This window comes from Martes martes, assembly GCF_963455335.1.
Source record: "Martes martes genome assembly, chromosome: 7".
Classification (NCBI taxonomy): Eukaryota; Metazoa; Chordata; class Mammalia; order Carnivora; family Mustelidae; genus Martes; species Martes martes.
In genome coordinates this window covers 4,533,538-4,550,321 of record NC_137894.1, presented here as the reverse complement: position 1 = coordinate 4,550,321, position 16,784 = coordinate 4,533,538, and the positions used below count along the sequence as shown (strand labels likewise).

General features: G+C 43.3%; 1 protein-coding gene across 1 annotated transcript in view; it reads right to left on the bottom strand.

Moving 5' to 3' along the window:
* The window catches only part of SEC11A (SEC11 homolog A, signal peptidase complex subunit), a 39,174-nt gene extending 23,075 nt beyond the window's left edge, over nt 1-16,099 (bottom strand). Inside the window, exon 1 of the mRNA XM_080808389.1 lies at nt 15,684-16,099. Coding sequence (XP_080664515.1) covers nt 15,684-15,734 — 51 coding nt within the window. The 5' untranslated portion in view covers nt 15,735-16,099. The remainder of the gene's footprint in view (nt 1-15,683) is intronic.
* Nucleotides 16,100-16,784: the final 685 nt, after the last annotated feature.

Below are 16,784 nucleotides of genomic sequence, written 5' to 3'. Positions count from 1 at the left end.
GGGCTCCCTGCTCAGTGGGAAGCCTGCTTCTCCCTCCGCCCCTGCCCCTCCCCCTGCTCATTCTCTCTCTCTCTCTCTCTCTCTCTCAAATAAATAAAATCTTAAAAAAAAAAAAATCAAAGCCCTTGGTAAGCATGGTATGGGGATTTGTGTGTGCTATTTTACTTTTGTAGTTTTAGGAAGCAGAACCCTCCCCTACAAGTTCTGTGACAATTTAAAACACACTGTAAGAAATAAGTAACAAGAGTTTAAAAAGTGTTGGACAGCAAAATAAAAGCTGACAAATTTAACAGCCATAATCTAGAAGTTATGTACTGTGCATTTATCTACTATAGTTATCAAATACACCACTGTATTTCCTATTCTTGCAAGAGATATTTGAAGAGCAACACATAGGTTATTTTCATAGAAGTCACACTTCCAGCAATCCAGCAAAGACAGAAGTGACCATGGAAGCAAAAATGTGACTCAGACCTCAAAATTGCGGCTGGCCTAAGTTTTCTACTCCTCTTAAGACCTCAAATGAAGAGACTCATCAATCCATAACCACAGTTCTCCTGCTTCCTAACTCACAAAAGAGGAAGCAATTAGAAGCTGGGGTATTAGAGGCAGATACCTCCACAGCAACTAGAAGTAAAACTGGTGATGGTGTTGGAAAAACTGAAGCATATTCAGAGTACCTGCCATTAGTAGGGACCAATAAAGTCACTGACAGTCCCAGTGATGATCTTAAATGATAATAATAAAACAAAAAATCCTGAATGGTCTAAACAGGCATAATATCATTAACAGAAGACAGATTTCATTTAAACAATCTGTTCAATCTTTTGGGACACGTGGGTGGCTCAGCCGGTTAAGCGTCTGTCTTCGGCTCAGGTTATGATTTGAGGCTCCCGGGATGGAGCCCACGTTGGGCTTCCGGGGCTTCCTGCTCAGTGGGGAACTGGTTCCTCCCTCTCCCTCTGCCATTCCCCTGATTGTGCTCTCCTGCTCACTCTCTCTCAAGTAAGTAAAATCTTTTAAAAAAATTTTTGAGGGGAGCGCCTGGGTGGCTCAGTGGGTTAAAGCCTCTGCCTTCGGCTCAGGTCATGATCCCAGGGTCCTGGGATCCAGCCCCACTTTGGGGTCCCTGCTTTGCAGGGAGCCTGCTTCTCCCTCTCTCTCTGCCACCCCCCTACTTGTGGCTCACTCTTGCTCTCTCTCAAATAAATAAATAAAACCTTAAAAAAAATTTTTTTTAAAACATAATTGACTAAAGTAAAAATAGGGGCACCTGGGTGGTGCGGTCAATTGGGCATCCAACTCTTGGTTTTGGCTCAGGTCATGGTCTGGATCCAGCCGTGGATCCAGCCGTGCTTGGGCTCTGCATTCAGCACAGAGTCTGGGATTCTCTCTCCCTTTCCTTCTGGCCCTGCCCAGCTTGTGTGTGCTCTTTCTCTCAATAAATAAATAAATCTTTAAAAAATAAATAAAGCATGATAACAATAAGGTATTCTGGCAACATGTACAGAGGTAAAATATACAACAGCACAAAGGCCAGAGGAGGGGAAATAGAAATATATTACTGTAATGCTTTCATACTATACATGAAGTCAGATAATAGAAGTTGAAGATAGGCTGAGGCAAGTTAAAAAAAAAACAAACAAACACACGATGGGGCGCCAGGGTGGCACAGTCGGTTAAGCGTCCGACTCTTGGTTTTGGCTTGGGTCGTGATCTCAGGGTCAGGAGATGGAGCCCTGCATGGGGCTCTGCTTGGGACTCTCTCTGCCCAGCTTCTCCCCCCAAAGTAAATAAGTCTGAAAAAAAAAAAAAAAAAGAAGATAAACCTTAAAGCAAACAAATAAGGTTACCAAACAATACAACAAGAGAAATAAAATGGAAACACTGGAAAAAAAAAAAAAACCCTCAACCAATCCAAAATAGGCAGAAAAAACAAGAATAGGGAACAATAAACAAAGGGGAGAAATAAAAAATTAAGATGGGAAATTCTTAAACACATTAATAATCACATAAAATATAATAACCTAAGTATTATAATTAAAAAAGTAACTACTGTCCAATTAGATTAGAAAAAGAAGCTCAATTATACATTGCCTACAAGAAATGCATTCTAAATATAGATACAAATATTGTAAAAGTAAAAAGACAGGAAAACACACCATGCTAACATTAATCAAAAGAAAACTGAAGATCAGACAGATGGATGAAGTGGCTACATTAATATTACACAAAGCAGATTTTTAAAAAAGATTTTATTTATTTATTTGACAGAGAGAGATCACAAGTAGGCAGAGAGGCAGGCAGATAGAGAGGAGGAAGCAGGCTCCCTGCTGAGCAGAGAGTCCGATGGGGGGACTCGGTCCGAGGACCCTGAGATCATGACCTGAGCCGAAGGCAGAGGCTTAACCCACTGAGCCACCCAGGCGCCCCCACAAAGCAGATTTTGTAGTAAGTAATATTGCCAAGAATATGAGAGTCATTTCATAATGATAAAGAGGTGAGTTCACCATTAAGACATACTCTTAAACATCTATGCAACTAATAACTTCAAAATACAGGAAACAAATACTGACAGAACTGCAAGTAGAAACAGACAAATCCACAGTTGTAGTTAGAAATTTCCAAATCCCAGGGCACCTGGGTGGCTCAGTCAGTTAAGCATCTGCCTTCAGCTCAGGTCATTATCCAGGGTCCTGGGATGGAGTCCCACATTGGGCTCCTTGCTCAGGAAGGAGCCTGCCAAGGACCCTGCTTCTCCCCAACCCTCGCTCTGCCTGCTGCTCCCCCTCCTTGTGCTCACTCTCTCTCTCTGCCTCGGTCAAATAGATAAAAATTAAAAAAAAAAAAAAAAGAAGAAGAAGAAGAAGAAGAAGAAATTTCCAAACCTCTCTATCAGTAACTGATACAGCAAGACAGAAAATCGTTAAGGATAGAGAAAAGGTGAACAACACTTCCAACGAATTTGACCTAATCAGTATTTACAGAACATTTTGCCCAACAGCAGATACACATTCCTTTTAAGTCTACATAGAATGTTTACCAAGATAGACCATATTCAGGACCATAAAAGAAGTCTTAATAAACAGAAAAGGATTTGCATTATGCCAAGCATATTATTTAATCACCACGAATGAAAACAGAAATCAGTAACAGAAAGGCACCTGAACCGCCCCCTCTAATATTTAAAAATCAAATAACAGATTTCTAAATAACCCAGGGTAAAAGAAGAACTCAAAAAAGAAGTTAGAAAGTATCTTGACCTGAATAAAAATGAAAATACATCAAAATCTGTGGGATGCACCTAAAATGCTAAACAGAAGGAATTTTATAGCAATAAAGGCCTATGTTAAGAAAAAAAGAAAAGTCTCAAATTACATGTTGTATTTTTGTTTATACTCAGTTCAAATTATTTTGTAACTTCTCTTGTGATTCTTCTTTGACCCATGAGTTGTTTTGAAATTGTTTAATTTCCAAATATTTGTACACTTCCTAAATTAAGCTTCTACCTTAAAACAAGAGAAAAAGCAAATGAAACCCAAAGTAACTCACTGCAAGCAAACACAAAAAATAAGAGGAGCGCCTGGGTGGCTCAGTCGGGTAAGCATCTGCCTTCAGCTCAGGTCATGATCCTGGAAGCCCAGGATCAAGCCCCATGTCAGGCTCCCTGTTCATAGAGTAGCCTGCTTCTTCCTCTCCCTCTGCCCCACCCCTCTTGCTTGTGTGTGCGCACGCGCGCTCTCTCTCTCTCTCTCTCTCTCTCTCTCATGCTCTCTCAAACAAATACAACCTTAAAAAAACAAAAATAGAAAAATCAGCAAGGATACAGAAAACTTGAATACCATTAACCAACTAAACACCTAGAGAACACTCCACCCAACAGAGCAGAATACACATTCTTTTCAAACACACATGAAGCATTCTCCAGTGATCAGGCCCTTGGCGTAGAAAAAAAGAGCCTCAAATTTTAAAAGATTGTGGTCATAAAAACTATGCTTTCCAACCACAATGGAATTAAATTAGAAATCAGCACTGGAGAGAAATTTGGAAAATCTACAGATATTCAGAAATTAAACAACATTTTTCTAAATAACCTGTGGGTCAAAAAAGAGATCACAAGGGAAATCATAAAATACTTTGAGAACCGAGTGTAAACAAAAACACGACATATCAAAATTTATGGAATGAAGCTAAAGCACTGCTTCAAGGGAAACTTATAGCTTTAAATACATATATCAGAAAAGATTTTAAATCAATAACCCAAGATTCCACTTTAAGAAACTAGAAAACATAGCAAACTAAACACAAAGCAACCAGGAAAGAAATACAGTTTAGTTTTAAAAAATATAGTTTTTTTTTTAAATCTTAAAAAAAAACATGGTTGAGACAATACATTTTATGTGTATTTCACGATTTTAAAAAATTATGCTAAATGAAAGTAGCCAGCTGCAAAAGACTACATGTTAGATGATTCCATTTATACAAACTATCCAGCTAAAGCAAACTGTAAGAGACAGAAAGCAGATTAGCAGGTGCTGGGGGCTCGGAATGGCAACAGGTATCAACTGTAAAAGTGCACAAAGGATCTTTCTGGAATGATGGAAATGTTCTAAAACTGGTCTGTAGTGATTGTTGCAAGATTCTATAAATGTACTGAAAAATATGAACTATACAATTAAAATGGGTGAATTTTATAAATTATATGTTAATAAAGCTTTTTCTAAAGGATTTTATTTATTTACTTGTCAGAGAGAGAGAGAGAGAGAACACAAGCAGGGGGAGTGACAGGCACAGGGAGAAGCAGGCTCCCCACTGAGCAGGGAGCCTGATGTGAGACTCGATCCCAGGACCTTGGGATCATGACCTAAGCCAAAGATAGACACTTAGCTGACTGAGCCACCCAGGTACCCCAAAGCTTTTTTTTTTTAAAGCACACACACACAAAATAGAAGCAGAATGGGAAAGGCCTCAGAGTAAAGGAGGTCTTTTTAAATGACCTGAAATCCAGAAGCTATAAAGAAAATACAGGTAAATGTGACTACCAAAACAAAAAGGCACACAATAACCAAAAAACCCCAAAACTATGCAGGCAAATTATACTATCAATCAAAAGACAGATGACAAACTCTGAGAAAATATTTACCATAATATAGAAATAAAAGACCAATCTCCCCATAAACAGCTCTGAGAAATCAGTAAGAAAATAATCACCCAAAAAGGAAAATAGGCAAAGGATTAGGAACTGCTAGTTCATGGAAAATGAAGTAAAAACGACCTCAAAATCATATGAAAATACACTCAACCAAGCTCAGAATAAGGGAAATACAAAGTAGAACTATCTTGAGATACCACTCTTCACTTACTAGAACAGTAGACACTCAAAGTTGGAAAGCGTACAACGCCGGCAAGGCTACAGAAAAAAGTCACTTTCACTTTTTAAATTTTTGGACAATGTAAATATAGTATCTATTTAAACTACTCATTACAAGGGGCGGAGAGGGTGAGCCCACAAACTTATTTCAGCTACCTTGTCTTTCCGAGACACTTGGCATTTGATTAACTGTCTCATAACTCCCTCACCCCCTGGTTTGTTACATCAGACCCGTAAATACAGGTGTTCTAAGATCCAACCTTGGTCCTTTTCTCTTCCCATCCTGCATGCAATCTTGTCTCTTTGTGGCTTCAACGACAACATGTATGCTGATGACACCCAAATCTCTATCTTCTTATCACACCACATACATCCCCTAGGTAAATACATTCAGTTACTTACTGAAAATCACCCCAATGTTACACACACCGTAAATTCAGCAGGTCCAGAGCTGAACTCAATCCCTTTCCTCAATTCTCTTCCTCCTTCCGCACTCTCTAGCATAGCAACAGGTGCCATCATCAGCTCGAGGCCTCTGGATTTCACCTCCCCAACATCTCTCACATCCGTCTGTGGGCTCCCTGTGGCTACTGCTTTATCAGGTCTTGTTTTCTCTCACCAAGATGAAAATAATTCCACAGGTAAACAGTACTACCTCTGGACTTGGATCCATGCAACTCATCTGCCTATGTATTATTTTTTTAAGGTTAAAATGAAATTATTGTACTGTCTGCTCCAAATTTTTTTTAAAGATTTGTCAGAGAGAGAGAGCGCACACAAGCAGGGGGGGCGACAGGCAGAGGGAGAGGGAGAAGTAGGCTCCCTGCGAAGCAAGGAGCATGATGCGGGGCTCGATCCCAGGACTGCGGGACCACGAGCCAAAGGCAGACACCCAACCGACTGAGCCACCCAGGCACCCCTGTCTGCTCCATTTCTCACTACTTATAAAGTCTGAACTCCTCAGTGTACAAGGCCTTTCATGATTTGGCCCTTGCTGCCCTCTTCAACCTTACTCCTTGCTACAAGTGATATTCCAGGCTCATAACCATAATCATAATCTAGCTTATAATGCAGGATATCACACCCCCTCAACAATACTACTCCATGTGGCAATCAAAACTACAAGGTACTCCCCCCCCACAAAGTAGGCTCCATGCCCAGCGTGGAGCCCAACATGGGGCCCAAATCACAACCCTGAGATCAAGACCTGAGAGGAGGTCAAAAGTCAGGACACTCAACTGACTGATGCACCTGCACCCCAGTACATATTCTTAGTAAGTCTTAACGATGAAAATCAGGGGTTAGGTGCCCTGTCTTAGTAAGACAATCAGCTTCTAGAAATGCCAACTTAAAAGAGGCTCATTCCATGTTTTTGTGACAATTCCCTATCTCTGAGGACCCCTGCAGCAAGAGGAATAAGACCACTAGGTATGCTTTTGGTAACAAGGCCTACTTGAAGGCTACATCAGCTCTAGAGCTTTCTATCATAATCTGGTCAAGGGGACCCTTGACTGGCCCTCCATTCCAGAGTAAATTTGTTTACTATATTGATGATGTCAGACTGACTGGACTTGGTAGTTGAACCTCGTGACCTAGATTCCCTGGTAAAATACGTATACAGCCAGAGTGTGGGACATAAATTCCACAAAAATTCCCCACCCAGTGAAAATTCTTGGGGTCCAGTGGTCCCTGCTAAGATATCCCTCCGAAGACAAAGTCTAAGTTGCTGCATCTGGTTCCTGCTACCACTAATAAACTTAAAGCCTAGGGGGCCTCTCTGGATTTGGGAGGCAACATATACCTCATTTGGGTGAACTACTCGTCTCTTACCCAGTAAACCCATTCTGAGCCAGTTCTGAGTGGAGCTCCACAACAGGTCTGAGCTGCCATGAAAGCAGTTCTAGCACTTGGGCCATATGACCTAGATGTCATGGTGACTGAAGTATCTGTGACACACAGGGAGCCTCTGGCCATTCTCTATAGGTGAAATGACAGTACAGGCCTTTGGATTAGGGACGAAGCTACGCTATGATCTGAACCATTCTCTTGAGTAATAGCTTCTAGCTTGTTACTGAGTTCTAGTAGAGATCGCGCATTTGATCATGGGTCACCAAGTTACCACGTGACCTGAACACCGAGGCCTGAACTGGATGTTGCCAGATACACCAAGCCATAAAGCTGGGCATTCACAGGGCACTCCGTCAAGTGGGAGTGGTCTATACAAGTCTGGGCTTGAGCAGGTCCTGAAGACATAAGTAAACTGTATGAGCAAGAGACTCAGACACTCACACTCACGCTTCTGGTCATGTTACATTGCTTCACCTCTCTCGTCCTATACCTGTCACCTCCTGGGGAGTTCCCTATGGCCAGGTGACTAAATTAGACTTTGGCTTCTACATGAACCATCTAGCACCACCTGAAAATAGCTGTGGCATTACACGCCCACTCAGGGTTGTCCACCAGGGCCTGTAATTAAGGGAAAACCCTCCAGCTGGCAGAACTTTGAGTGATACAACAGTTGTTCATTTTAACCGAATGAGAGATGGCCACAAGTGTGGCTTTAACTGATTCAGGAGTGACTAGCAGTGTGGCTGGACGGCCAGGGACTTAGAAGGGACATGACTGAAAAGCCAGAGACAAGAAGTTTGGAGAAGAGGTATGCTGAATGAGCTCTCCAAGTAGGTATTTAGCATGCAAAGATAGCTGGGTTCCATATAAAAGTTCACCAAAGAATGACGTCAGCAGAGCAGTATCTTAATACTTGGGTAGATAAAATTCCCTATTCTCTGGATATCAGTCCTCCACTCTGCCCAGCTACTCCTGTCTTGCACAATGATCAAAGTGGCTGTCTGTAGCAACCAAGCTGGAGGTTAGCAACATGGATTTTCACTCACCGAAACCAATGTGGTTCTAGCCATGATGAGTGCCTAGTTTGCCAACTGCAAAAAATCAACAATGACACCACTTCTGATGCTGGTTCAACTCCATTATGGGAGGGGCAGCAATTTCTCCTTACTAGAATATATTCTGGAAATGGATCTGTCTTCTTTGTCCTTGGTATTTGTCAAAACCACCATCCATGAACTAATGGAATGCCTTATTTCCCCATCATGGTATCCCATTCAACACTGCCTGTGATCAGGAAACTTATTTTATGGAAAATTAGAGCTCCGCCCAATCCAAAAGTCTGTGCTATCACTTCACCATTTCTATTTTATGGAAAATTAGAGGCATACAGGCCGTGGAACTCACGGGTCTTACTATGTCTCCCATTACCTTGAAAGAGCAGCGGAACAGTAGGCTAGTTATCAGTTTACTATCTCGGAGCTCCAAATCCATCCTTGTGTTACCTAACCAGATTCTTTCCCAGCTGGCTCAATGATGTTACGTTTTATTAATAAAAGGCATGGGGGGACCACTGCAAGGTGATGAAAGGGCTTCTCCTGTCAGTTCCATGTTCTATTGCACACAGTAGCGAGTGCATCTGTGTGCAGGTCTGATAGTGCTCACTTCAGTGACTATCACAGCCTGCTGCTGGCCACACGATCTCTGGCAAGTTTCTCAGCCTCCCAGCAGGCCACTGCTGTGGACCAGCTCCAGCTCATTGCCATGCAAATGTCACTGCCATGGCAGATCGCATGTTCCCACACCCTCTCCAAAGGGTCTGAATCTCGGGCTTGGGAGGGGGGTTGGAGAGAGGTTATTTTCTTATTCCTTTCCACTCCCTCATCCTAGAGGGTAGCAGTTGTTTTCTGAACATGCTATTTCCTGAACCTCTTATGAGTGCTCTTGTACCCATTTTTAGTAGTTAACCATCTTTTACTAGTTAAGTTTTTTTTATATTAAACTTGTCTCTGTTCGATTACTGATAAGGTTTCTACCTTCTGAGTGATACAGATGGTCTTTTGAGAATAGTTATAGCACCAGCAGCACTTTGTGGGGCTGGGATGATGTCTAACGCCTTCCAGTATATGGTATATGCTCTGAATCAGAAACGAACCTATGGGATTATTTCTTCGACAGGTACAATTCACGAGTCTGGAATTAAAGGGTGACTGGGATGCCTGGGTGGCTCAGTTAGTTGTCTGCCTGTCTCATATCACGATCTCAGGGTCCTGGGATGGAGTCCCACATTGGGCTCCTTGCTCAGCGGGGAGCCTACTTCTTCCTCTGCCTGCCAACTCCCCTGCTTGTGTTCGCTCTCTGACAAATATATAAAATCTTTTAAGAGAAAATGGAATTAAAGGGTGAGAATGGGAGCGATCCTTCTCACTATAACCCCTGATAATCTGTTAGTAAAAATTCTGCTTTCTATTTTTATAACTCTGGATGATGCTAGCTTAGAAATTTTCATTCCCAAAGGAAATATCCTTCCATCAGGGGACACAATGGTTCCATTAAACTGGAAGTCAAGACTACTACCTGGCCAATTTGGGCTTCTCATGCCAGTGAACCAAATGCAAAGACTGGGGCTTATTTACTGGCAAGGGTGATTGATGCTGACTTTCAGAAAAAAATAAGGCTGTTTCTAAATAATGAGGGAAGTGAGTATAACTGGACTACAGAATCCTCTGAGGCCTCTTAGTCCTCTCATGTCCTGTGATAAGTTAGTGAAAACTACAACAATCCATTTCAGGCAGGACTACTCTTGACATTAACCCTTTAATAATGAAGGTCTGGGTCACTCCACCAAGCAAGAAGCTATGGCCACCTTGAGTCCTTGCTGAGAGCAGAAGGATCATGGAATTCTTAACGGAAGAAAGAATACAGCTAAAACCACACGACCAATTACAAAAACAAAGGATAGCTACATATTAGAAGCATAACTTTGCCTTTACCTTTATTTGAAAAACTAAATACAATTAGAAGAGGTGTATAAGTTGCTGAGTTGACAAAGGGTAGACCACAGCAGTTTTGTTCCTCGCCAACTTGGTTGGCTGAGATCCCTGTAGGGCTCTGGGGTAAAATTGGCCAAAAAAGGAAATGTGCCCAAGATCTGGAAGGTGAAAGGGACGCAGCTCCGACTATGCTGAAGGCCACTGTGGTCAGAGGTGGTGAGCAACAGATGTGAAGAGCCCAGCTGAATCTGGTTTGTCCTTGCTGCCTCCTGTCCACGCCCGGCTCTTCTGGCTGACTGACAGAGCCTGACGTGGAGGCAGCAGCCACCCACAGGCTTCATCTACTCTCCTTTGGTGCGGTCCCACTCCATCAGCAAGACATGGAATCCATCCCCAGACGCCGAGGGAGGCTTGCCTTTGTCCACCCACAACAGTGCTTCAGAAAAGCTGGTTAATGACATTTCTCTGATTCTCCATCTCTCAGTTTTAGACTATTACTTACCCAGCTTCTCCCACAATTGTGTAAGATCTAATTCCTACGATAAATGCTTAATTCCATAACAGTCATAGTGGTTCTGCTTCCCAGACTAAACTCGGACCGATAAACCATGGTTTTCAGATAAAGCTTTCTGTTTCTGTGCATAAGTTGTGTTTGATAACACACCTCACCTTGTTCCCTGAAGTCAGAAAAGACAACTCTTTAAAGTTAAAATCACAATTTCTGCGTAACTTGTAGTCTTGTGCCATTTGGCCATGGGAATGAACTATCATGCTTGTCTTTGCGTCCTTAGAGAAGAATATTGTGAAAAAGACCCTGCAAAACTAAGAAATATGAAGTATCTAGAAACCATTGCCAATAAATGCCTTAATCCTTACTATGGTGCTATATTCCAGATTTTGCTTGAAGTTACACAGGATAAAGAATGGTTTTGGATGCTTGAGAATATGCTCATGGACAGTAAGTGCATTTTATAATTTCTTGTGATTTCCCTGTCTATTGAGACAGAAGTTAGTATTTCTACACTGAAACTTGACAGTTATTTACTGAATGCAGACACCCTGTCAATAACATTTTTCAGATCCTAAACAAAACTATTAGTTTTCAAAAATCTGGATAGATCTGTCCTCTGCACTGTATATACCGCCTATTTGTTGCACACTTACTCATATTTAGTTGAACACTAAGAAAAATCTCCTAGGTTTCTGTGTGCTTTACTGGAGGGCCAATTTATTTAAAAAAAAAAAAATTATCAAAGCTATCTGGAATTCAATCAGGTATCATTACAACAGCCACTAGGAGTTGAGCAATCCTAAGCTATAAGAAGATATAAAAAGAATGAAGGATTCCACTAAGTCCTAAGGTCTTTAGATTTAGGCAGGAAGACATACAGATAATTAAAATCCAAAGAAATGCAAAATTCAATCAAGTAATATGAAGAGCTAATAAGCAAATTTCATGAAAGTTGGATTCGTCTCATCAGGGCTCAAACATGAATCTAAATAAATAAACTCTTTTAAAAGGAGGGGGGCACCTGAGTGGCTCTGTGTGTTAAAGCCTCTGCCTTCCTCAGGTCATGATCTCAGGGTCCTGGGATCAAGCCCCGCATTGGGCTCTTTGCTCAGCAGGGAGTCTGCTTCTCCCTCTCTCTCTGCCTGCCTCTCTGCCTACTTGTGATCTCTCTCTGTCAAAGAAAATCTTAAAAAAAAGAAAAAAAAAAGAATTCTCAGCAAGCAGAGAAGACAATCCCAAAAATTACATGTGAAAGCAACCTAAAAATTATTTGGCTTGACATACTCATTTTCTTAGCAGGTAAACATCTTTTAACCCAAGGAAAATTTGTAATTAAGAACAGAAATGCTTAAAGGAAATTATGTATAGTGTTAATATTTTAATGTTAAAAACTCTGTGCATATTCAGTATTTTAAGTACTTATAAAATTTTAAGAGAATTTGCCCTATTAAAGTAATAGGTCAGATTTGCAGTTCCAATTTGAAATATACAATCAACTGTTATAGATTTATTATTTTAATCAGAAAGTTTACTATTTATAGAGTTGAGCCATTTCAGAAAACTTAAGTAGCCCCAAACACATAAATATCATATAAGTATACAGTGGTTTGTTGAATAATGGATAAGGAAATCTTTTAATTTATAGTATTTTTAAGATGCTTGTTTGTAAATTAGCCCAAATATTCAAAGGCCCCTAAAACTGACTGTTAAAATTTCCTATACTTCCTTTTTCTTTCTTCGTTGGGCTTCCTGCTTGGTGGGAACCCTGCTTCTCCCTCTCCCACTCCCCCTGCTTGTGTTCCTGCTCCTGCTCTCTGTCAAATAAATAAAATCCTTAAAAAGAAAATTTTAGGGGAGCCTGAGTGGCTCAGTCGTTGAGTGTCTGCCTTCAGCCCAGATCATGATCCCAGGGTCCTGGGATTGAGCCCTGTGTCAGGCTCCCTGCTCAGCAGGAGGCCTGCTTCTCCCTCTCCCATTCCCCCTGCTTGTGTTTCCTCTCTCGCTATGTCTCCCTCTGTCAAATAAATAAAGTCTTTTAAAAAAAAATTTAGATTTTACAAACTGAACATTATATTTTAAAATGAAAGATAACATAAACGGGCTTTTCTGGACACAAAGGCCACCTCAATGGGCATCAAAAAACTAACTTATTACCAGGGGTGCCTGGCTGGCTCAGTCAGTAGAGCATATGACTCTGGATCCTGGGATTGTTAAGTCTGACCCCCACACTAGGTGTAGAGATTACTTAAAAATCTTAAAAACAAAACCAAAAACTAACCTATAACCAGTATAACTAACCAGTTTTACAAGCTGTGTTGTTAAGCAGTGTTATTAAAAATAAGTACGATTAAATTACATTAAAAACAAAGATAATAAATAATTTAAATTCATCAGTTCCTGGCTCCTTTACTACCTTTTCTCATCATCTATGTTCTTGAGGTTATTTTTTCTATGTTATCTCTAAGGTGGAAGTTTTAGTTGCATGCTACCTCCTTTCTTCCTAATTCCAGATTCAGTGACGTCATGTTAGTAGTGTCAAATCAGCCATGTTGGGTGTATCTGCACCATGGAAATAGGCAAACTTGATCAATCAGGGTTTCATGGATTAAGAAAAGCCTCAGGGAAACAGTGACCCTATACTTCAGTAAAGAAGTCACACACCAAAGGGGAGAAGACAAATGAGATAGTATACAAGTGCTAAAAGGACTGTAGAGCTCACCTTATATCCTAGGACAGTCCATAAATACAAAGAATACAAGAGGAGTTCTCAAGACAGTTGAGTATGTGATGTTTGAATAGAACAATGTTCATAGAAACAGTGACATGAAATAGGTAGGAAAAGTAAACTGGGACAAGACTGAAACAGTGAGAAATGGCAGCCTGTAAATGACTGGGACTTACAGCAAAGGCCATTCTAAGGGTTTGGGCCGTTACCTACAAGGCAAGGAGGAGCTACTATAGGTTTGAGGGTAGGAGAGAGGGCTTTAATATGGCAACAACATATAGGAGTCAGTAAAGGCAGTGAAACACTTCACTCTTGGAAACTGTGACGCCGACCAAAAAAAAAAAATGCATTACATATAATAACCAAAAGTCTTGAGTCAGGTGTTAAAGAACCAATGAAAACTCAAAGCTCCAAAGAACACAAGCTCTGTGATTCTATGTATATAAAATGCAAGGTCATCTACACTGACAAAAAGCAAATATGTGGTTGCCAGGTGCTAGAGAGATGAACTACAAAGGAGCACAAGGGCTCTTGCGGGTGACAGAAATGTTCTGTTATCTTAAGTGAGCTGGGTGCATAGAACTGTGGAAACTTATCGACCTTTAAATAGATGAAGCTCATCATACTCACACGCATTCCCCTTGAACCTGATAAGAAAAAGAATTACAACTCAAACAACTTAATCAAACATTTGATGTTATTTAGACATAAATGGAAAAGTTATGCAAATGACAGCAGTTTTAGAAGTGTGAAGTCAAACTGGTTTCCCTCCTTCCATCTGATTAGCTCTCAGTTATCTAGTCACTGCCAGATACCATGTACAGGTAAAACCTCAGTTCAAAACTTTCCCTCACCCCACAACCATGTTATCCAATTCCTACCATCCCCTCCCAACGACCTCCAGGAGGTTGCTCCTTTCCTTCATCTGTATTATGGGAGTAATATTACCTACCTTGCTGTTATACAGAACACTCCACATATAGCAAGAGCTCAAAACAGTTATTATTTGCCTTAGTCATTCTCTACACACTTATGCTCCTTGAATGCAGAGTTGTCTCATTTAACTTTTCATCTCTCTCAGTGTATCTAGCATAAGTTACAACGAACAGTAGGCCCAAAGTATGTATTTCTTCAGAGAAACGTCTGTAGCACCTAGAAATTCAGATATGAGGAAAACACTTTGCTACAAGTGAGAATCGGAATTGTCACCATAAAGACACAAACTTTTCGTGCCATTTGAAAAGAATGATCACTTATGACTGAAGGAATTACGAAACAGGTGTACGAGGGGACACTGAGCTAGGTGAAGTCTGAAGCGGAAAAAGGGAACGGTGCATATCCACTTCCCTAACTGGTAATTATAAATAGTGTAAAATAAGTCCAAGAGAAACATCTTCAACAGTGACATGTTAAATTTTTAACAGTGAAATGCTACAAAAAGGTCCAAGGCAAGCAAAACCAGGCTCTGCGAGCAGGAGAGGAACCTTTTCTAAGGACTGAACAATTACAGCCGTGTTCCAGTACCACCTGGCACACGGTCTAGAAGTTCAAGATGGAGTAAGCAAGGTTTAAGGACAAAATCGGAAGATCTGAATTTCAAGATCCCGGTGCCATCAATGCTGGGCAGTAAACCCGAGGATTCTGAGGGCGGCCACCTGCCTGGGAAGCGGTCTCAAGGACAAGTATCACGACCGTTCCAACTCTTAAGTCAGAGGTGGTCCAGGGAAAGGCACGGCAGCCCGCTGGCGCCCAGCTGTACTAGAAGGGTTGCTACAGGCTGAAAGCAGCACCACGGCGGCCTACACCGCCTTCCCGAGCATCCCAAAAGCCAGCGTAGTCCTGAACTGCTAAACCTCGTCGCCGGAACTGATCTGGAGTCGCGGCGATTGCAGGAAACACGAGTTTGCCGCCTTCCCAAGTCTCAAATGTTAAGCAACCCCAACTCCCACAGAGAAAGCGCCCTGCGGTTTCCATTGCTCTCCTGCCTCCTTAGCAGGACTGGAACGTGAGGAGCCGGCTTCCCGCTCCGCCCCTGGCGGGCCGGGCGCAGCGCGGGGCTAAACCCAGGGGGCGGACAAAGCGACCTCTGGCCACACGCTCCACAAAGACAAGGAATGAATCGGGCGTCTGACCCACTCAGGCCCTCGCACTGGCGGCCAGAGGTCTCTGCCGGGCTCCGCAGGGGCGGCGTCAGAGGGAGACGGGCAGCCCCGGGAGACCGTGGGCGGCCAACCTCACCTGCCGCTTGTTCATTCGCCGCACATCGTCCAAAAAGTCTAGAGACAGCATGGCGCGGCCGGCGAGGGGGACACGAGCAGCGGAGAGGGCGCGAAGTGACCAGCGGGCGGAACGGCTGGCGCACCGGCCGGGCTCGCACTGGACGGGACCCCGTGGCGCCCGCACTTCCGCTTCCGGGGCGGGAACCGGCGCTCCCTTCTTCCCTCCCTCCCCCGCCCCGCGCGTCGCTGCGGAGAGCAGACAAAGGGACCCGCGACTCTTCTAATCGGGTCTCCCGGCCTCGTCTCGATGCAGGAGGGCGCTCCCACGCCGGGCCTCGCCTGCCGAGAACCCACCGGAGCCCTGTTCCCCCGCTTAGCCCGGGCCCCTCGCCGAGGCCGCGGCCCCGGCTTCCCGGGAGGCCGCCCTGCGACCTCCGGAAGGCGGGCTCTCGCGCACGCCCGGCCAATCGGGAGCGGGTCTCCGGCATCCCGGCGGCCGCGGCGGCCCTGGAGTGGCCGGCGGCTCCAGTGGGGGCCGCGGGTCTGGGTGGGGCCCTGGGCGTGTGTGACCAGGTCCTGCCTTCGCCGCTGGGGCTGGTCTCCCGCGCTGCGGGAAGTGGCGGCTGAGGTGGTTTCGTTAGCCGCAGTACGGGGAAAGGTGGAGGCTAGGAGCGCCTTTCGAAGCACTGCCTGAACCTCCCGGGAGTTAGGAGGCTGCTGGTGGAGGAGGGAGCAACCGAAGAAGGCTACGGTGTGATGCGACCGCCAGGGGTGCGGGGTGTCGGGAAGGCCCTAGCTCCTCCGAACGTGACCTCGCTAACAGGGCCTGCCCTCTCCTTGAACTCTGCCTCCTGCTTTTGCTACCTTGGGCACCTGGATGCGACCCTCCTCTCGCTGCCCCTGACTCTCAGGCTGCTAACATGCCCGGCGGACGAGAAGGACCAAAGCTGGTCTCTTACCTGTATTTTTCTATCTTTTTCAAAATACTAATCTCACATTAGGGTGAAGGATCTACTGGAACTTTTTGCACTCTCTTTGCAAATTCTTTACTTCGAATATTATCTCGGAATAAAAATTTAAATATTTTGGAGGATGGCTGTAATGAAAAAGATAGATGATA